This window comes from Schistocerca piceifrons, chromosome X (genome assembly GCF_021461385.2).
Source record: "Schistocerca piceifrons isolate TAMUIC-IGC-003096 chromosome X, iqSchPice1.1, whole genome shotgun sequence".
Lineage (NCBI taxonomy): Eukaryota > Metazoa > Arthropoda > Insecta > Orthoptera > Acrididae > Schistocerca > Schistocerca piceifrons.
This window is the reverse complement of record NC_060149.1, coordinates 287,897,605-287,919,737: the sequence shown is the minus strand read 5'-3', so window position 1 is coordinate 287,919,737 and position 22,133 is coordinate 287,897,605. Positions and strand designations below refer to the sequence as shown.

The 22,133-nt window shown below is 41.1% G+C and overlaps 1 protein-coding gene across 1 annotated transcript in view; it reads left to right on the top strand.

The window, feature by feature from the left end:
• LOC124722119 (protein Hook homolog 3-like) overlaps positions 1-22,133 on the top strand; it is a 209,422-nt gene that overhangs the window by 110,962 nt on the left and 76,327 nt on the right. The window contains exon 6 of the mRNA XM_047247325.1: positions 9,181-9,392. Coding sequence (XP_047103281.1) covers positions 9,181-9,392 — 212 coding nt within the window. The remainder of the gene's footprint in view (positions 1-9,180; positions 9,393-22,133) is intronic.

The window sequence follows — 22,133 nt, the reverse complement described above, 5'->3', positions numbered from 1 at the left end:
GCAGAGTTGTACACCTTATAGGAATTGTTGTTGTTGTTGTTCTTCTTCTTCTTCTTTTTTTTTTTTTTTTTTAAAAAAAAAAAAGTTCATGTGATGATTTGCAGCACATTTAGTCCACATCAGAAGCTTTACATAGTGAAAGTCTCTTGTTCATCAAAGGTCGATTATTTTTTAAACAATTTATTCCTTCAAAGCAAAGTAGATTGTGAGTAAAGGCATTTGTACTGCATGTCTGTCAGACTGGATATATTTTTGCAACAACAGAAATTGGTTTCCACAATTTTGAGAAAAGGCCGTTTAGATCATATTTGAAACAGAGACTTACTCTAAAGTTGATAGTGGTAATCTATCCCAGACCTATTCATCTGGCTTCACAGCCACACAACAGCCCCATGTGGCACGGTTTGTGACAACAGGCGCAAAATGCCATAGCTGCAGAGGTATCTGAAATTAGAAGAAACTGAGTTTAAGTCAACTGACAAAATAGTTACTATCAAGTGATTTTGAGAAATGTGGATATTTACCACACATATAACGAGATACAAATTGTTGAAACAGAGAAGACTGACAGAAATATTGGTGAAAAAATCAATAAACCACAATGTATTGTAGATTGTTAGATGCTACTGAACTCAGTAAGATTAACATGTTTTTCTGTTTTTGTGTTCTGGATTAATATTTTAAATGATCATGTGGCATCAATGGCCGGAATGCCCCATCCAGGGAAGTTTGGCTGCCGGATTGCAAGTCTTATTTCAGATGACGCCACATTGGGTGACTTGCATGTTGGCGATGATGAAATGATGATGAGGACAACACAACACACAGTCCACGAGCAGAGAAAAATCTTCATCTTGGCTGGGAATTGAATCCTGGCCCGCTGCATGGTAGGCAGCACGTACCAGGTGATGCAGTTTTTAAATGGTTATGATCTCCACATGTTGGTTACAGGGCACTCGCGGAGTTTCGCTTGTCTTTGCTTAGGGAAGTTGTAGAAAAATATGCAACAGAACAGAGAAAAGCTAGCAGAGGAATGTGCTCCAATGACAAGAAACCTCTAAAACTTACAAGGAGGCATTTTCTGTATGATATTGTGAGTGAGCATTCAAAGTAAAATTCACTAATATGCTGATGTGTGGCTTCTACAAAACAGAACGTGTACCAGGAAAACAGATACCAATGCAAAACTTGCAATGTACCACTATGTGTTTCAAGACTTACCAGACAAGGAAGCATTATTAATCACTGGAAAGTAAAAATGATTGTTTCAATGATTTGACACTTCTGAATAAATTATTCAAGAAAAGAAAAAAACCAAGGAATACACAAATTAAAGAAAGACAATATAAAAAAGTGATTTTTAATTTTGTCAGTGCCAGTCCAAAGCTGAGTATCACAAAAAATGATAGGAAATAGAAACACTGAGAGTAAAAATTATTCAAGCAGTTCCTTCAGATGAAGCAGTTGACTGACAAAGAGATATGGTGTTTCAGATGACATATATATTTCACAGCATAAATTGCACCGGGAAAACAAAACTCATACATACATGACTACTTGCAGTGCTCCACATTGCAGCAAGTATTCAAATGCTTCAAGTTTCTGAGTCTGAAGCACCTCTCCAGATGATGAAATATGCTGGTAACAAACAGATATGGTATTTCATGTGCTACGATATCAAGTAAATGCACAGAATTAATTCTGCCAGTTAAACAAAAACTACTCATATTCGTCACTTTAAAATGTGATGAAATTATTCCAGCATGGCAGAAACAATAACATTCAGGAATCCTGATTTTTTGGCTGTGAAACTTTTCCAAGGACATAAGGAGGTTTGAAAATACATACTCAGTAATGTAGAAAGTATTCAGACAATTAAGTTTCCTGAGTGTCTTTCCAAATGAAGAATTATGCTGGCAAGAAACAGACTTGCTGTTTCAGATGCACCATATCTGTTTTGTACTTGATGTAATTACACAACATACATATCACCAGTAAAGCAAAAATTGTGCATATTCATCTGCTTATGATATACTAGGGACATGTAAGAGCATTGCATGTTTTAAAAATAATTCAAAAGCTTAAAGGTTCTGAGTTCGAAGCTTCTCCAGATGAAATAGTGTGCTGGCAGCGTACTGGCAGCAGACAGACTTCATATGCAGTAATACATATTCTGTGTACGAAGTAAATACGCAGCATACGTAGTGTCAATTAATTTAAAAAAATTATGCAGAATCCACTATTTATGATGTAATCAAATTATTCTGATATAAGGGAAAATATTTTGTATTTGAAAACTCTGATGTAAGGGAAAAGATTTTGTATTTGAAAGCCGGCCGCGGTGGTCTCGCGGTTCTAGGCGCGCAGTCTGGAACCGCGCGCCTGCTACGGTCGCAGGTTCGAATCCTACCTCGGGCTTGGATGTGTGTGATGTCCTTCGGTTAGTTAGGTTTAAGTAGTTCTAAGTTCTAGGGGACTGATGACCACAGCTGTTAAGTCCCATAGTGCTCAGAGCCATTTGAACCATTTTTGTATTTGAAAACATTGATTTCTGCTCTTGAATTTTGCCAGAGAACAGTTAAGTTTATTTATGTACTAGAAACATATTTAGACGCATCAGAAGTGTGTTCCAACAAGCAATTCTTTTCCCTTGTGAATTATTTGTGGATACATTATTGTGCTAGCATGCACCAAGAGTACAGATAAACTGGAGAGAGAGTGGACATACTGATTCTACAACATTTAGCTCATAAACTGCCTTCTAAATATGCATCATAGTGCCAGGATCTTGACACAGGTAATACAGCAGGCTGGAAGCACTCACCAAGGGGTTTCAGGTTGGTAGTCGACTTAGGCCATTACAGCACCATATTCAGCATGGCCAGTGCAACACATCTGTAACAGCAAAAGTGATAATAAATTTGCTTTCATGTGATGTGTTAGTTTTGATTGTCAATCTTATTCACATAACTAGTACTTAATTCTGGATTCCACTTGACATAATTTGGAGAGGCTGGGTATCTTGGTCATTGACAGTGCTGTGGTCGCAATAAGCCTACGCAAAAGCCATTGTCTTCGTGAACAGAGACCCAAATTCAGATAGTACATTTAAATTTTCTACAGCCCTTCTTACTGAGCCACCATTGATCAAAAACATCAGTGAGTCAGATGCACATCAGGCATCCACTAGTATTTTTGGGATACATTGGCCAGAGTGACAAAATGGCTGAAGGGATTTGACCGAGGTGCTAAATACAACAGGTAGGGTGACACAAAGTGTCTCCCCAATGTCTGCTTATTATTTGGGTGGTATAGCCCAGCATTGGTTTAACAATGAGGGAAAGCTCAAGAGATAGGACAAATTTCAGACAAAAATGAAGAGAACATTTGCCAACAACCAGCAACAGATCCAGATAGCCAAAGAACGATTGAAAGACAGTGTCCAATCCCACGGGGGGTGAGGGGATGATGCAGTTACAGATACAGTGTGTCTCTGGCACTGTGTCACACAGTGAAGCCAGACATTATGGAAGCCAACTAAGTTTGCACCTAATGAAGGACATGGCAGAGGAGATCTGTCAGGTGCTTATTTTGAAGGATCTCACCAAAACAAAGGATTTCATCTAGCAGAGTGAGCTCATTGACACAATGCCCCACAAAATATTATGAAGATGTTCGGCATACTTCAGATTGTTGTACTGATGGCAGTTATGGAATACCATCAGGCCCTCACATCACTAATACAACAAATAGTAAGAGAAGAGAGATGAAGGGGAGTTTAAAATGTCAAACCCAGCCAGGAGGAGGTAGTATAGTTAATGCTAGAACAAGGTCCTCCATCATTGCCATGAATTTCTACTAGGCAGATCAACACTAAGGAATAGAGTCAGAAACCCTGGGCTTATACTGCAACCATCAGACAGCATTCAAGTTTCTCAGTGACACAGATGCAATTGGCTCCCTCACTAATTCAGATATCATGCAGAAAAGTGGGCATATAGAGAATGGTGAATAACATGCCAATATGTTTTCATTGTGGACACAATAGTCATTTTATACACTGCCATAAGAAAAGAGAGAGTGTTCAACACTGTCCTCTTTATCCTATCTTCATGGTACTCACGTGCAATGTATGTTGATGGCAGTTCTGCACTCAGCTTCAAATGCCAGTTCTCTAAATTTTCTCAGTAGTAGTGTTCCTTGAAAGGAACTTCATCTTCCCTCCAAGGATTCCCATTTGAATCCACAAAGCAGCTCCATAACATTTGTGTGTTGTTCAAACTGATTGGTAACAAGTCTAGAGCATGCTTCTGCATTGCATTGATGTATTCCTTGAATCCAACCTTGTATGGATGCCAAACACTCGAGCAGTACCCAAGAATAGGCCTTACTAGCTTCCTATATGCAGTCTCCTTTACATATGACCCACACTTTCCAAAATTCTCCCAATAACAATAAACTAAAGTTGATCAGTCACCTTCTCTACCACAGTCCTCACATCCACGTTCCATTTCGTATCGCTTTGCAGTGTTATGCTCAGATATTTAAATGGCTTGACTGTGTCAAGCAGAACACTACTATTGCTGTATCTGAACATTACAGGTTTGTGTTTCCTACTCATCCACATTAACATACATTTTTCTACATTTGAAGCTAGCTGTCATTCATCACAACTAGAAATTTTGTCCAAGTAATCTTGTATTCTCCTAAAGTCACTCAACTTCGACACCTTACTGTATACCACAGCATCATCAGCAAACAACTGCGGACTGCTGCCCATCCTGTCCACCAAATCATTTATGTCTATAGATAATAATAGCTATCCTATCGCACTTCAATAAAGCCCTCCTGATGATACCGTGCTTATACTATAGATACTTCATAAGAAATTTCTGTTGTCAGTCACAACCACTACAAGAACTGCTGCAAGGAGACACCAGATTTTCTTGAATTGAGTAGCATGAAAGAGCTTTCTGGAGACCGTAAGGAGCTACAGTCTCCTCCAGTAGGAAACATAAGAAATTGTATTTGGTGCTGTAAAACCACTCAATACTATAGTATAGTATGTGAAAGAAGGTCTCTGACAGTTGCAGTGGGCTTGGTGCCTCTGCTATGCATGTCTGCCTCAACTAATCATGGAATGCAATTTTGTATATGGCTATATGGTAGCGATTCATTGTCACAGCTCTACAGACCACTATTGTTTTCCCCTACAAGGTTGGCTACAGCACTGGCAGCTGTCAGAGATACTCTTTCGCCAACTGTACTGTTATTTCATCTATCAGATCTGATGAAATTTCTGTAGCTGTGTTGGACTACATCATCTTTCTGAAGGTACTGTAGCCCCTCATCCAATCCACCATCCATTTTAGGTTTCCAACTGGGCAGAAAAGTAAGGAGAAAGAGATAGGGGAACCTCATTGCTGAGATGGCTCTTTAAGAGGGAGAACCTCAGTGCTTTTATTTATAGGAAAAACATTTTAAATTCACTGCCAGTTTTGTGTTAATAGGCCACACCCACCACCACAAGGATGACTACTGGGGATAGAGCCAAAGGACAACTATGTATATTTTTAAATAACTCATAATACTTCACTGCTTTTCCCCTGATTACAGCCATTCAAGCATTTAAAATTAAAATTTATGTAGGACATAGGATAACAGTATGCTCTCTGAACTTATCACAGTGAGAGCATTAGATTAATGGGAGTGCCACAGATCTCATAATACAGCTCCAACGACTATTTCTCTTAGTAGGAAATTTTAACATTGTATTAAGGGGCTTATCTTCTGTCTATCCCAGTGGTAGAGTTTAGTGCCTCATGATGCCTAAGGAGTTGTGTATCTTCAACACTGGCAGTCACACACATTTCAGCACTGCTACAGGGCCATCCTCACCCATAGACATATGATTATAATCTCCATTCCTTGCAGATTCTCCTCAGTGCTAATTGAAGATCATTGCAATGAGTACTTCCCACTCTGGATACATCCACCAGTAGGAGCAGTTCCCAAACAGAAGCAGTCAACATGGCTGACTAACAGAGAAAACTAGGTGTTTTTGAAAGCAGAATCAGCACCCATGACTGGGTCAATCACATCACAGGTGTGACTCACTATATGACTGATTTATCCATCCAAAAGTCAAGTCATTGTAGAAGGCAGCCAGTCCCATGGTGGAATGACAAGTGCAGTTCTACACTTGTGCTCAGTGTGTGGCTCTGCAGTGGTTTAAATACCAACTAATGGCAGGAAACATCACAACTTGTGGACTGAGATATTCAAATCCTGACATAGACTCAGAAGTAGCAAATAATTGTTACGGCAAACACTGGGCTCAGTCAACTAATCCACTTGCTCTACATGGGTTTTGGAAGCCATCAATAAGTTACCTGGTAAAATCTGTTGGCCATCTATAACAGTTGTGCTGAGGCATTGGTGTCTTCTAACAACACATGAGAGCTTTGCTTGGACAATTTCAGAACACCTTTTGATAGATATTACCACTGCCAGCCAGGATACAAAATTCTGCTTCTACTTTGTGGCCATACAGAAGGATGGGTTTGGATTCAGCTCCAACAATTCTTAGCCTTATAATTGCCCTTTCTTAGATGAAGTTGGACTTGTTTCTCTGGGGCTCATAATACTACACTCTGTCTTGACTGAATCGGGTACTGTCAGAACTTTTAAATTCAATAACAGGTTTTGCTTGAGGGAGACAAATTCTCATCACATGTACAGAATTTGTTAAACTGGCCACCATAATAGGCTGTGGGATGGGTTGGTATGATGGTAATTCTGGACTAACATCTACATCTAACCTACGTGCGTAACCCATAACCCACAATGAGGAGTACCAGGTGTAGAAGTATGAAATGCAGATTTTTGTGTCTAAAAAAAAAAACATATTAAATTCAGAAGAATGATAAATAGTGCTTTATTCAAAGTATGCTCCATCATTTGTTGTACTTTTTTCCCATCTTTCAGACAATTTGTGAATACCATGCCAGTTCAAAGTTTCCCCTTTTGCTGCAAACCATTCATCATGCCATTTTTTCACATCTTTGTACAAACCAAAGCACTGCTCAGCAAGTGTGTGACACATCGATGCAAACAAGTATTTATTGGAAGGAGCCAAGTCTGGTGAGTAAGCCACATCAGGTAGAACTTCCTAGCCAAGTGCTTCCAACATGTTGAGAACTGGTTTTGCCGTATGTAAAGGAGCATTGTCATGAAGAAAAGTAACTTTGTGTTGCCTCTTTTGGTATTGTGGCCTTTTTTTTTGAGCAGTTAATGCTTCAGGTCAGTCAGTTGTTGGTAATGGTTAGTATTAACTGTGTCCCCAGGTTTTAACAGATCATAATAGACCATGCCAAAGCAATTTGTTCTTGTGGTCAATTTTACCTGTCGTTCAACTCATGTGGTACCCATCTGTCGGTCTTCTGAATCTTTCTCCTCTCATCGTAGCCAATTGAAAACAGCTTTTTGACTAATGCCCAACTTCTTGGTGAGTTGTTTTTGTGTTTGCAAATCATCTTCATTCAACAATGCTTCCAATTCCACATCTTTGTATTTTTTTGGCGGTTTTCCACATTCCTTGTTTGCAACATCGAAATCACCATTTTTAAAACACTGAAACCATCATTCACATGTATCTTGCCATGGAGCACGTTCACCATAAGCTTCTCAAAGTAAATTTTCTCTAATGAAAACAAAAAATTAATGCTGTCAGCAGAGGCTCTTTGTTTGGTATAAATTTCGACATGTTGAACACAACAACACAACACTGTGCACACACTTTTCCAGTTTATCACTTGTGCGCCTCTGTCACTTGTTGGTGACACAACAAAATGGTGCAGTGTCAAATCTTTATGGCACAAACTGCATTGGTGCAAAATCTGTTGTCCGAAATCCACATTTCATGCTTGTACACTGGGTAAATTGCTAAAGAAATGTTTTGCACCACATCCATCAACATGAATACCTGATACCAACTCTAAAAATGACTGCTAAACTTGTGGGACTGCTTCTCTGAGACATGCATGGGTATCCGGCCATTCCCACAGTCTTCTACAATGATCATCAGGTTTCAGACAAATCTTGTTCTAGTTGAAGAGAACTCAGTGCAAATTATTTAAATCCATCCCTTGTGGACCCATGCTAACTTTCTTTACACATCACAGTGCTGGGGTACTTTGCTATTGTTTGTAATAGACACCAAGATACCAAATAGATTGTGTAGATGCGATTGCTTATGGCTTAGGACCACACAGCCCTCTCAGTTATCTCCAATAAGTGTGTGTGCAGTAGTGTTGCATTCTTCTTGGGATACTGACAAACCATAATTTGTAGGGCACTGGAACATGTGATAAATGTTTGGACTGCAAAGTTCCTCATCTGCTCCATCTTCCTTATTGCCCTCCTATTTGTACAGCACGTATAAGAAGAAGATAAAATAATGCAGAACATCTAGTGTGCTGATTTAGAGCTCATTGGTATTCAGGAAAATGAATGTGATGGTGTTCCATCAAAGAAAACGATCTTAAAATCCTTGTGGCTCAGTATTCACCCCATCAATAATACACACCTTGTTAGTGAAATATAAACATTGATGAGAGGAGCAGAATGGCTGGAAGTGATAGACAATAAATTTGCTCTGGCATTCCTGCTTTGAGCCTCTCATATGAGATGAAAGCCTTCTCCCTTGTGTATGGATAGGTGACAGTTTGATGTACAAGGCTTCTTACTATAAGGTGATGATCCCCAATCCTCTTCCTATTATGTGGTGCTTGTGGCATTCATATGTACATATTATAATACAGCATGTTTTGACTGATTGGGTCTGGTATTCTGAGTAGAGGACAGAGGCCAGTTTACCTGTGGACTTGTCCTCTGTTTTAAAAGATATAAGATGAATGGCATGAGATTTAAGATCCTGTGAAATGTCCAACTTACTGCCAAAATTATCAGTGAGTAATTTTTAATAGAGAGTAGTCCTTGTGTGTGTATTTTAAGAAGGACACTGTTAATTCCATAGTGCCTAGATTGGGTAACACCTGCAAACTTCATTTACTAACTTGCCATGAAGTGTAAAATTTTCAGTTATTTGTAGTGATGTGTTTAAGAGTTGTGCATCTTTTGAGGCTTTGTGTGTGAAAAGCTACACATTTTTTTTTCCAGAATATATAACCAAGATAATGATGTTGGAGGAATCAGTGCAACAGGTAATAATGCAGTCCATTCAAGAGCTTGAGTCTGCTAGCCAGGCAAGTTTTGGTCCCGTTGCCGGAGTTGAACTAGAGGCAGAAGCTCAAAGGCTAGCTTTAGCTCTAGAGGTGGCTGCTGAGGCTCGTGACCAAATGGCTCAAAGGTGCCATGAACTTGACATGCAGGTAACTGAATGTGACACTGATTTCTTATTATTTCCACATGCTAGAAATCAATTACTTGTTTGTAGAAATCTGAGTAGGAGGTTAATTTAAAATGAGTAGCTTTTAAATAAGTAAGTACTTTAATGTGGCCCTCGATTTTTCCTGTTTTGTGCTATGTGGATAGTTATAAAAATAATAGAAATGTTTGAGCAAACACCCTCTTTAATGTTTTGTAAAACTGAACACACACACACACACACACACACACACACACACAGAGCTCTAATACCAACAATAGGCACTGATGCAATCCCAGAGAAATTTCCTGGTTTATCTGTAGAAAATAGGCTTACACATGAGTTTCTTTGCTTGTCAGACAGATATCAGTGCTCTGGAGATCTTCTAACATTAGCTATGTCGAATGATGGACATAACTATTCATTTAGTGTAGTCTGGTATGTACAAAAGTTCCATCTACACTTATAATAGTTTTCTGTATTACACATGAAATGTTTTATGTATTAATGTACATGAGATTATTTCTGCCTCTGCAGCAGTGTGTATTAAATTACAATTGATATGGATTTCAGCCAATACAACAGGTAAAATGTGAAGAGTGATTTTGTAATTTCAGAACTAATCATGTTCTCAAGTGAATTTCTTAATGAGGTTCAGCTGCATTCCTTCAATCATTTTTGTGGTTGTAACACCTGTCCATTAATCATATGATAGTGAAGTTGGAAATAGATTTATTTGTTTAGTTTCCATTCATCTCCATTACTGAAAACATAGCCACAATCATTTTTACAATACAGTCACCTTTCCCCAAACAAATAATCATTGTATACATATATTTTACTTTCCATTTCTATCTTGACCAAACATTTATGCCTCATTTGTGTAATAATGTTCTCATTTCTCTCTGTTGTCATATCAGAATCTCCAGATGTAATATTTTTATGAAAATGTGATAGCATTTTTCTACTTTGTGTGTGTCTATCTCATATACAGGGTGAATCACCTGAAACTAGTACCGCAATTACTGTGGAAATGAGAAGTGCGGTTTTCACAGAATTGGTTGGTAGTCAGGGGCTCATATTGTAAGACAGTCAGGCAATAAACAGATTGTAATGATACTTAGAAGCTGTATTTTTTGTGCAAACACACACTTTTTTGAATGGGACAATGCCTATTGACATTGACAAACTAGAAGCGGGATAAATGAGAATGTCTGTGGTTTTCCTACATCTACGCTCTCTGAGGTGCATGGCAGAGGGTACGTCCCACTGTACCAGTTAGTAGGGTCTCTTCCTGATCCATTCATGTATGTATCCTGGGAAGAATGATTGTTTGAATGCCTCTGTGGGTGCAGTACTTATTCTAATCTTACCCTCATGATTCCTGTGTAAGTGATGCATAGGGGATTGTAGTATACTCCTAGAGTCATCATATAAAACTGGTTCTTGGAACTTTGTTAATAGACTTTCTTGGGATAGTGTACATATATCTTCAGGAGTCTTCCAGTTCAGTTCCTTCAGTATCTCTGTGACACTTTCCCATGGATCAAACCAAATTTTCACCATTTGTGCTGCCCTTCTCTGTTTGTTACAGGATTCTAGTGCGTGTCATTTACGAGATATCATATTTTCTATCACCAACATTTTTACAACACATTTAGAAGCACACCTTAAAGAACACAAGTGCATACACTAGTTACGTGGATTCTGACCAGTAACAAGACAGTTCAACATCACAGATTGTGTTCAAAATTACCACCAGCAGCGGCAATTCCCACTTCCACTCTGCTATGGAATGACTGCTGCACATTTGCTACAATATCAGCAGAGATGTCCAAGCAGACTGCAGTAATATATCATTGTATATCATTGGATGTAGTTGGTATGTCCTTGTAAACAGCATCTCTCACCGTTCCCCACATAAAAAAGTTTAGGCGTCATATGTGGGGAATGGTCTGGCCAAGGTACAGGTCATCTGTGTCCAATCCAGCAATTTGGAAATAATTCATGAAAACATGCTGTAGTACTTCATGCTCTAAGGATTAGACAGCCATCGTGTTGGTACCACAGATTGCTCCTAGTCTGCAGAGGAACATCTTTTAGCATCCGTGGAAGATAGTCTGTTAGGAGACTGCGATACATGTGCATGTTCAGGGTTCCGTATGTGAAACATGGGCCTACAAGCTGATGGTTCTCTATCCCACACCACATGTATACACTCCACGGATGCTGACGTTGCACCTCACAAAGCCAACGGGGATTGCCAACAGACCAATAGCACACGTTTCAGTGGTTTATCTGGCAAATCTGGTAAATGTGGCTTCATCACTAAACAAGATACGTGATACATCTGGAATATCCTGTCGTAATGCCCATATACATAAATTAACATGATTCTTATAATAATTTCCATGCAGCTCTTGATGGAGAGAAATGTGATAGGGACAGAACCTATATCAATGGCAAATGCGTAGTACATTTCCCTGACTCATGCCACTTGCTCGTGTGATCATGTGGGAGCTAACGAGTGGATCAACTGCAACAGCAGGAGAACTGTAATTTCCCCCTCTTCTATCATCACTTGTCTAGGTGCTATGCTACCACTTTCACGTAACTGGTTGAAGAGGTTGATAAATAATTGCTGAGATGGTTGATGTCTATTGGGATATCTTGGCATGTACACCATACGGGAATGAACTGCACTCTTCCTACACTCCCCATGCACCATGCGCATGTGGCAGCTTTTTCTGCATTGGTAAATACAATCAAACTACTACTTAGACTGTTGCACCATAACTGACTAGTAAGTTGCAGTGCACTCAAGTAACACACAAGAACACTGTAAGCAAACATAACACCATTGTACCGAACAACTACGTAGGTTGAATGGCACAAACCACTTTTGGTGTGGAAGCTTTTCAGAATATGATGTCTCGTAAATGCCTTGCACTAGACTCCTGCAACAAGCACCACTGACATTCTGATTTATACTATTTTTAGTTTGTTAATGTCAACAGGCATTTTTTCATTTAAAAAAATATTATATTTGCACAAAAAAATAGACTTTTTAAGAACTGGGTACAGATCTAGGTATCTTGTTGACCACAGAAGTATCTCAACAACATGCAAACAATTTATAGAGCCATGTGCCATGTGTGTATGAGCATCATCCTATTGAAAACTGGCACCAAGATACTATCACACCTGAGGAAGCAGGATGTCTGTGAAGTACCATTGTGCCATCAAAATTCCATCAAACACTACTAGCTTTGACCTGAAGTTGTGTCCGATGGCTCCCCACACTGTGAAGCCAGGACTAACCATGCTGTGCCTCTCCAAAACATTGGAAGAATGGGATCTTTCCTGAGGTCACCACCTTACTTGCTGACAACAGACATTCAAGAAAGTGCAGAACAGTAATTCATTGATGAACACAATGCGACACCATTTGTCAGAAGTCCATGCTTCCCATTTATGGCACCACCCCAAATGCAGCTGTTCGTGTTGTGTTTTTGATGGTAGCCTATGCGTGGAATGGTAAATTCCTAGTTTGGCTTCTGCTAGACTACGCTTAATGGTGCTGGATGACACATCTGACAGTTCACACTCCTTATTTACCCTACCAGGCCTGATAACAACATAAACAATACTAATACACTTTTTGTTCTATTCTACTTGTAACAGAAAATTGCAAGTCTCCTAATTATTTACATACTCACCAGTGCTGTTTGTCTATAGAAGTTACATTGTTATCTGACCATGTCTTCTGTGTGCTTCACTTTTTTGTCAGTCAGTGTAATAGGGAAGTGAGAAGTACACAATCAATTTAGTGTACATAGTGGGACACATGAGATGAATATCAGAATCCCTGAAAACATTAAACGATTTTTAAAAAATTGTAATAATGGATCTGTAGGTGCTATTAATCACTAAAATAAGTTATCAGTTCTTATTTTAGCCATCAAGACTGTTGAAAAGTATTTTGTATGTTGATTTTGATTCAGTTTTTGGTCAGAATTACCAAGTGAAGTGCATAGTGCAAGACAATACAATCTTTCAAAGAGGTGGCAATTCAAATCCTTGTGCAGCCATCCAGAAGTAGGTTTCTCATAAATCACATAAAGCGAATGCCAAGCTCGTTACTTTGAAAAGGGTACAGCCAACTTCATTCACCATCCTTTCCAATATGAGCTCGTGCTACACCTCTGATGGCTTTATTGTGAACAAGATATTAAATGCTTATCTTCCCTTCTTTGATAAAAATTGGATTATCTCCAGACTGTTTGTGAAAACCACCCACTTTGCTATTTCACTTGCCAGGAAACATGCTTCATTGTTCACTCTGGTGTATCTGAGATGATAATTATAAAAATATATTTGTTAGCCTTAATGTTGCTGTACTCCAATGCAGCTAACAAATAGAGAGTTAGCAAATGAAACATGACAGTGCCACACTGTTCAATGCAGACAGTATGAAGGATGCTTTTTGTGCTTTATGTAAAACCAGGCTCTTTGACATTTTTCCCAAGCACAAAATCAAATAAAATGACAAATTTTCTGAGATTTTCATGGAAGTAGAAAATATATCTGATTTTCTGTGAACTGACAATCAGTTGCCAAGAACTTCTGCATGATAATATTCCTATGAAAATTGTTAACAAACTGCCCAAATTTTATGATACTGAAAAGCTTGAAGTGGAAAGCAAAAGCTGGTGTGTACTCTATAGAGAAGCAAGGAAAAGGCTACAGTGTCTCCTTACAAAACTACATTTTTCCTTCTGCTAAAAGGGTTCAGTTTGTTTTATGAATATGACTGTTCCACCCAACACTTTGCACTGCTGCAAGATCATTTAACACCTTTGACTGAGTGGAAACATGGCTTATGATCACATTTAGTCAGTAGCCAGTTTGTGTTTAGTAAACACTCACAGAGAGAAAATAAAACTGATGACTTTGGAAGACTTAGCCAGAGGTATGTTTTCTGAAAACAAGCAAAAACTTCAGTTTGCTTTTTGTGGAACTTGCTAGATATCTTGTTGTAATTATCATTTCACAATACAGTCTTCTACAAAACTTGATTACATCTTTAATTTTATAATTTACATGTTGCTTCTACACTGTCAGGAAAAAAATCATGATGCAAAAAAATAATTAATGTAGAGTAGAGAAATTTCAGGAATGCATTTAGATAACATACTTAACTGATTAACATTGCAGGATCACAGCTTAATGTGAGTGTGAGATAAGCCATTGCAAATGTGAAATGCTAGTACATTAATATTTTGTGTAACCACCAGAATGTTGAATCCAAACATGCATGCAATGTGTTGTACAGGTGCCGGTTGTCAAGTTTATGGGATGGAGTTTCATGCCTGTTGCACATGGTCAGGCAATACAGGCTTGGTTAATGCTGTTTATGGATGACTCTGGAGCAGTTATCTGATGATGTCACATATGTGCTCGATTGGAAACAGATATGGGGATGAAGCAGGCCAAGGCAACGTGCCAGCACTCTGTGGAGTATGTTGGGTTATAACAGCGGTATGTGGGCGAGTGTTATCCTATTGGACAACACCTGCTGGAATGGTGTTCATGAATGGCAGCACAACAGGTCAAATCACGAGATTCACATGCAAACTTGCAGTAAGTGTGCATGGAATAACACCACAGTCTTCGTGCTGTCATACGAAATCGCATCCCGACCATAACTCCAGGTGCAGGTCCAGTGTGCCTAGCATGCAAACAGGTTGGCTGTGGACCCTCAACTGGCCTCATTCTAACCAACACAACGCCATCACTGGCACTAAAGTAGGACCATCTTTCATCAGAAAACATAACAGACCTCTCCACCCTGCCCTGTAATGTGCTCTCGCTTGACACCACTGAAGTCACAAATAGCGATGGTGTGGGGTCAGTGGGATGCATGCTACAGGGCATCTGGCTTGGAACTGTTTGTGAAATAACCAATTTTTAACGGTTTGTTGTGTCACTATGGTGCCAACTGCTGCTCAGATTGCTGTTTCAGATGTTGTATGATGCATCAGAGCCATACGCTGAACATGATGGTCTTGCCTCTTGGTATGGCACATGGCTGTCAGGGGCCTGGTCTTCTTGCAACTATACATTCTTGTGACCACCACTGCCAGCAGTCATATACAGTGGCCACATTCCTGCCAAGTCTTTCGTCAGTGTCACAGAAAGTACATCCTGCCTCTTTTAGCCCAATTACATGACCTCCTTCAAACTCAATGAGTTGTTGAAAATGGCGTCTTCGTCACCTTATAGGCATTCTTGACAAACATCAACTCACCACTTCCTATCTCAAAGATAACTAATGCTCATGACCATTACAGAGCGTATGTAAAGCAAATCTGATTTGCATCATCATAATGGTGCTACTAGCACCACTCTTATGTGATAGGTGTGAAATTTAAATAGGCCTCATCTTTCTTGATGTTGTGATTTTTTTTGTTGTCTTTTTCTGTCATTGTATGTCCCCAAGGAAAATTGGCACAAATTTTTAATACATTCCAAATGCAGTTTTTATGTCCTAGCTTACATTTAATACTAAATTTCAAAAGAAAGTATTTACTATGAGCTACATCATTTGTTCTGGTTAGTACTTTATCTCAATAAATATGCTGAATACTGTGACAAATAGTGGAATCATTGTCATGAGTGGACCCAGAAATGTATCCCTATTAATCACACTGAGGGTATCTCGTACATATTATGTGCTGTTCAGTGAGCTCCTGGGAACACATTTATCATGTTTTATGACTTTTTGAGTTGTTATAATTGCCAAAACCTGAAAAATAATAGGCACCAATCGTAACTGCTACTTTTGTTAAGCTAAGTAAGGGTCAGACTGTGTTGACACTTAACCAGTATTGATACCTCCAGTAGATGTCCAAGTGATAAACTTCCAAGGATCACATCACCAAATTGTAATTTTTTCCATCATGATGTGATTTATAATTTATGGTGTCAGGGTTGAGCACTATATTTCTGAAGCAGCTTCTGGAATTTGAGTGGAAAATTTTTGTGTATTTATGCAGGATATCACTCCACTGTACAACACATCACCTTCAAGGACTAGGGTTTCCTGGCAAGGAATGTATGGAAGGAAAATATATGGAAGCAAGGTATGGGCATTGGGATATTAGATAAAATATAGAGTAAAAGCAGCAGAAGTGTAGTCAAGGTTGCACAACATTAAACAGATTCCACAACGAACATATTTGTAAAGAACTAAAATGATTTTAGTACTGGTGCTGTAATGAATTTGTGCCTGTATGGAAAAATGGATGCACCGCACTGAAAGAATGCCAGCCAGCAGAATACCTGTCAGTGTTTGGAAATACAAACCAGTTCATTAAACAAAATTTGCAACTTGGGTGGAATGGGACAGGAGTGTTTTTTCTGAATAAGGGAAATTTGTTAACATCGATTATAGTAGATTTAAGTGTCAGGAAATCTTTTCTGAAAGCATTTGTATGGAGTGTAGCCATGTATGAAAGTGAAACATGGATGGTAAGCAGTTTAGACAAGAAGAAAATAGAAGCTTTTGAAATGTGGTGCTACAGAAGAATGCTGAAGATTAGATGAGTAGATCAGTAACTAATGAGGAGGTATTGAACAGAATTGGGGAGGAGAGAAATTTGTGGTACAACCTGACTAAAAGAAGGAACCAATTGGTAGGACATGTTCCAAGGTACCAAGGGATCACCAATTTAGTACTGGAGAGAAGTGTGAGGGGTAAAAATCTTAGAGGGAGACTAAGAGATGAATACAGGAAGCAGATTCAGAGGGATTTAAATTGCAGTAGTTACTCGGAGAGGAAGAGGTGTGCGCAGGATAGAGTAGCATGGAGAGCTGCATCAAACCAGTCTTTGAACTAAAGGCCACAACAACAAGAAGAAATAAAATGTATTCAGACAAGGACCAGAAACTTTCCCTTTTATATCACGAAAATCATGTCCAGCCCAGCCCATTACGAATAATTTATTGTCTGACACAGTCACACTAATTTCAAATGTAATGGCCAGTTTTGTGGTTCAATCGCAGCATATATTTTATGATCTGAGGATGGCCAGTGCTGGCCAAAACTGGTCATTTTATTTGAAATTAGTGTGATTATGTTGGACAATAAATTATTTTCAAAATGATCAATCATTTTAGTCTCCAGACTGACTAAATATCTTTCTGTCCAACCCACTGAATTTTTAAAAAAATTTCCCTGGACTTTCCTTCTCCAAATTATGTTGGCCTGAGATAATGTGTACTTTTATATAGTCAGACACATGAAATATGTCACTAGTTGAAACTTGCTGCCAAATTAAAACTGTCCCAGACTGAGACTCAAACCCTGGACCTATTCCTTTTGTGGACAAGTGCTGTATCAACTGAGCCACCCTAGCATACCTCACAACCCGTCCTCACAGCTTTACTTTCACCAGTACCTCTTCGCCTACCTTCCAAGCTTCACAGAAGTTCTCCTGTGAAACTTGTGGCACTAGCACCACTGCAAGAAAGGATACTGTAGAGGCATGGCTTAGAAACATCCTGAGGGACTGTTTCCAGAATGCATTTTTTACACTGCAACAAAGTGTACAATTGTATCTAACTTCTTTGCAGGTTAAAAGTGTGTGCTGGATGGAAACTTGAATCAGACCTTTATCTTTTGTGGGCAACTGATCTACAAACTGAGCTACCCAAGCTACCTATCCTTACAGTTTTGGTGGAAGCTGACCTATCCTCGCAGTTTTGGTGGAATTATTCTAGTTCACATTTCTGTTTATTCAGGTGCCTACCATTCAGCACCAACAAAGATTTTTCTGAGCATTTATTTACTGTCCAAAACATTCACAAAATATTCATGAAATATATGTGGTTCCATATGCTCAGTGCTGCCATTCTCACATCTCATTATCATGTAAGCAATACACACAGGGTGGCCAGAAACAGTCTGAAAAGCCTGTAATAGTTTTTGCATGATAAGTTGTGCTGTTAAGTAATTGTTAAGGAAAAAAATCAGTATGTTATCCTTTTCAAGTTAATTAGCATTGAAGTTAGCCATTCAGGCCATTGTGCATGCAAATTCAAGCAGCCCACCAGAGACTGTCTCACAAAATGTATTCTTTGTTTGGTTTCCTAAAACCAAACAAGAGAGCGATACAAAAATTGGACATTAGATTGTTGTAAACATTGAACCTGAGCCAAGGGCTGAGCAGTCTTGTGCAAAACAGCTGACACAAATTGTATCTGGTGGGCCACTTGAATTTGTGCATGCAGTGGCCTGATTTGCTAACTTAAATGCTAATTTTTGTGGCGGTGTTCGTAGCGACAAACACTTGGCTGTAGAAATGGCTTACGAAGTCACCGCCACACTTTTAATAGCGGGCCGACCGGTCCGCTGGAACAGTAAACAGAAAGATGAAACCCCAAACACTCTGATTAAATAAAAGTCGGTACTTATCTTTATTGATGAAGATACAGAAACACAATAGTGAACTCGGTGTCTACAGAAATCTGTCTAGTTCGAGTCGGAGCGGCTAGGTCAGCGTCGGCTGACGACAAACAACAACTCTGCCGCGATGAACACACAACTGACTAGCAAGTACACAATTCGGTGGCGAGTATACAAACTGAGCGGCGAATACAGAACTGTCCTAGCGCTCGCGACTCCAGCGCTTAAGAAGCCAGAAGCCAGCGGTGGCGCGCGCAGACTTGCGGCGATTTGCTGTCTCGCTGGCGCTGCTTATGCGGACGGCGTCCGGACTTTGATGCTGCCAACCTTTTGGCAGCGGGCTCGGGTGGCATTACTGGCTAGGACATAACACTCCTCCCCCCCCAAATCGCCGCACCGTCGTTGAGTAATGACGTGGCGAGCGTCGACTGCGGGGGAGGGGTCTGGCCGCAGGCGTAGCAGAAGAGACCGGGGCGGAGACTGTTGTCGGTGGCAGTCCCCGGTCCGCACCCCAGCATTGGCTGCGTGGGGCCTCGGGAAACACCGACTGAAAACCGAGGTCAGGGTGCACGCCTGTGACCACGGGCGCAGCTTCTGGTACTGGACGCGACGGGGCAGCGGGACCCACGAAGAGAGGCAGCGTCTCCTGACGCTGCGTCGACGGCTGCTGAGTGGACGCCTGACAAGGCGCTGTGGTGTCAGACTCCTTGGGAGTGCCCAAGGAAAGCGGCTGCAGGACAGGCTGCACAGCCACCGCTTGGGAAGGCGGCCCGGCTGAGGGGTCGACGTCCATCAGCTCCGAAGGCGGTGGCGACTGAAGAGGGACCGCAGGCGCCGGAGCGACCACCTGGGGCGCTCCCGGAGGAAGCTGCGCGGGAGGGACGGGCTGTCGGCGTGGTAGCGGCGACGGCTGCTGCTGCTGCCCCGTGGGCGGCAGCGAAGTCGGAAGGCGCGGCTGGAGCCCGCCGCGGACCAAATCTGTGGACAAAGAACGAGCGGCAGAATCCGGGCGGCCAGCGCGGCGCAACTGGTTCTGATGCCTCCTGTGCACCCCAGTAGCACCTTGAACAGTATAAAAACCGCGACCCTGGACACCTATCACGGTACCACGTTCCCAACGACGGCGACCGTGATAAACTCTGAAAAAAACGGCGTCATTGCGCTGAAAACGCGTGCGATGCTCAGAAGCGGCGGGTCGATCCGGGGGGTGCAACAACCGTAGTAGGGTGCGATGACGACGGCCGTGGAGAAGCTCCGCAGGCGAAGGGCCGTCGCGTGGCGTGGTCCGGTACGACGACAGGAACGTGATGAGGGCCTGCTGACGAGAGTGCGTAGCACGAAGGCGGTCCATATGATCCTTGAATGTGCGTACAAAACGTTCTGCTGCACCATTCGATTGAGGGTGGAACGGCGGAGTAAGAACATGGCGAATGCCATTGGCAGAACAAAAACTTTCAAATTCAGCAGAGGTAAATTGTGGACCATTGTCAGACACTAAAACTTCTGGAAGACCCTCAATACAAAAAATTGAAGTCAACGCCTGTATAGTTTGTGCAGACGTTGTAGACTGCATGGGCACAACAAACGGAAAATTACTAAATGCATCGATCACGATGAGCCAACGAGAATTCCAATATGGACCAGCGAAATCAATATGTACTCGCTGCCAGGGACCGGCAGGGCGTGCCCACTGAAAATAGCGTTGAGGCAGAGCAGCTTTGTGTTCTGCACACGTCGAACAATCTGTAGACATCTGCGTAATCTGCTTATCAATGCCGATCCATGTACAATGACGGCGGGCAAGCTGCTTGGTGCGGACCACTCCCCAATGACCTTGATGCCACAAGTCGAGGACCTTGGATTGGAGCACTTGGGGAACCACTACACGAAGCTGGTCATTCTCGGTGCGTAACAGCAAAACTCCGTGCGAAACAGACAACAGGTGACGTTGCGGATAATAGCGACGAACCACAGGATCTGATATGTCCTTTGCCTTGGACGGCCAACCACGTTGAACAAAACGTAATAGTAAACTCAGATGAGGATCCGTAGCTGTCTCACGTGCCACCTGACGATAATCAATCGGAAAATCCCGGAGGGATTGATGCTCATCGGCGTCAATCTGATGGCAAGAGTCTTCGGAGGAATCGAAGACATCATCCGCAGCAATCGGCAATCTAGAAAGCGCGTCAGCGTTTGCATGCTGAGCTGTAGGGCGATACAGTATCTCATACTGGTATTGTGATAACAAAAGAGCCCAACGTTGTAGTCTTTGAGCTGTCCGCTGAGGAACTGGTTTAGACGGATGAAACAGTGACGTCAGGGGCTTGTGATCTGTTACTAAATAGAATGGTCTACCATAGAGGTAGTGATGGAATTTTGTGACACCGAACACAATAGCCAACGCTTCCTTGTCCAATTGGCTATAATTACACTGAGCTTTGTTGAGCAATTTAGATGCGAACGCAATAGGACGTTCGGTGTTACCGACTCGGTGAGACAACATAGCACCGAGGCCGAAAGAAGAGGCATCACAAGCTAACACCAGAGGCTTGTTAGGGTCGTAATGGACCAGACAACGATCATTCAATAAAGCCTCTTTAAGCTGCTGAAAGGCTGATTGGCAATCAGCTGACCACACAAACGGAACATTCTTACGGCGGAGACGATGCAACGGTGCAGCAATCTGTGATGCATTAGGTATAAACCTAATATAATATGTCAATTTGCCAAGAACTGCTTGCAATTCATGCAGATTGCGAGGGGCGGGCAAAGCACGAATAGCTGCTAAATGTGACTGGGAGGGATGAATGCCTTGAGCATTAATAACATGTCCCAGATACTCCATCTGCGTAAGGAAAAATGAACATTTATCGATGTTGCAACGTAGGCCTGCCTGAGACAACACTTTAAACAAACACTCCAAATTACGGAAATGTTCAGCAGGCGTCCGACCGGACACAACAATATCGTCTAAATAGTTGCAACACGATGGCACATTAGCCAGAAGTTGTGACAAAAAACGCTGAAAAACAGCTGGAGCTGACGCACAACCAAAAGGCAAACGCAGAAAATGGAACAACCCCAACGACGTGTTTATGACAAAATACTGTTGTGATTGCTCGTCGAGGGGCAATTGCAAATATGCTTCACGGAGATCAATTTTGGAAAAGAAACGAGCTTCCCCTAACTTATCCATCAGCTCGTCCGGCCTAGGCAAAGGAAAAGAATCAATGACAGTCTGAGGATTAACTGTCGACTTAAAATCAGCACACA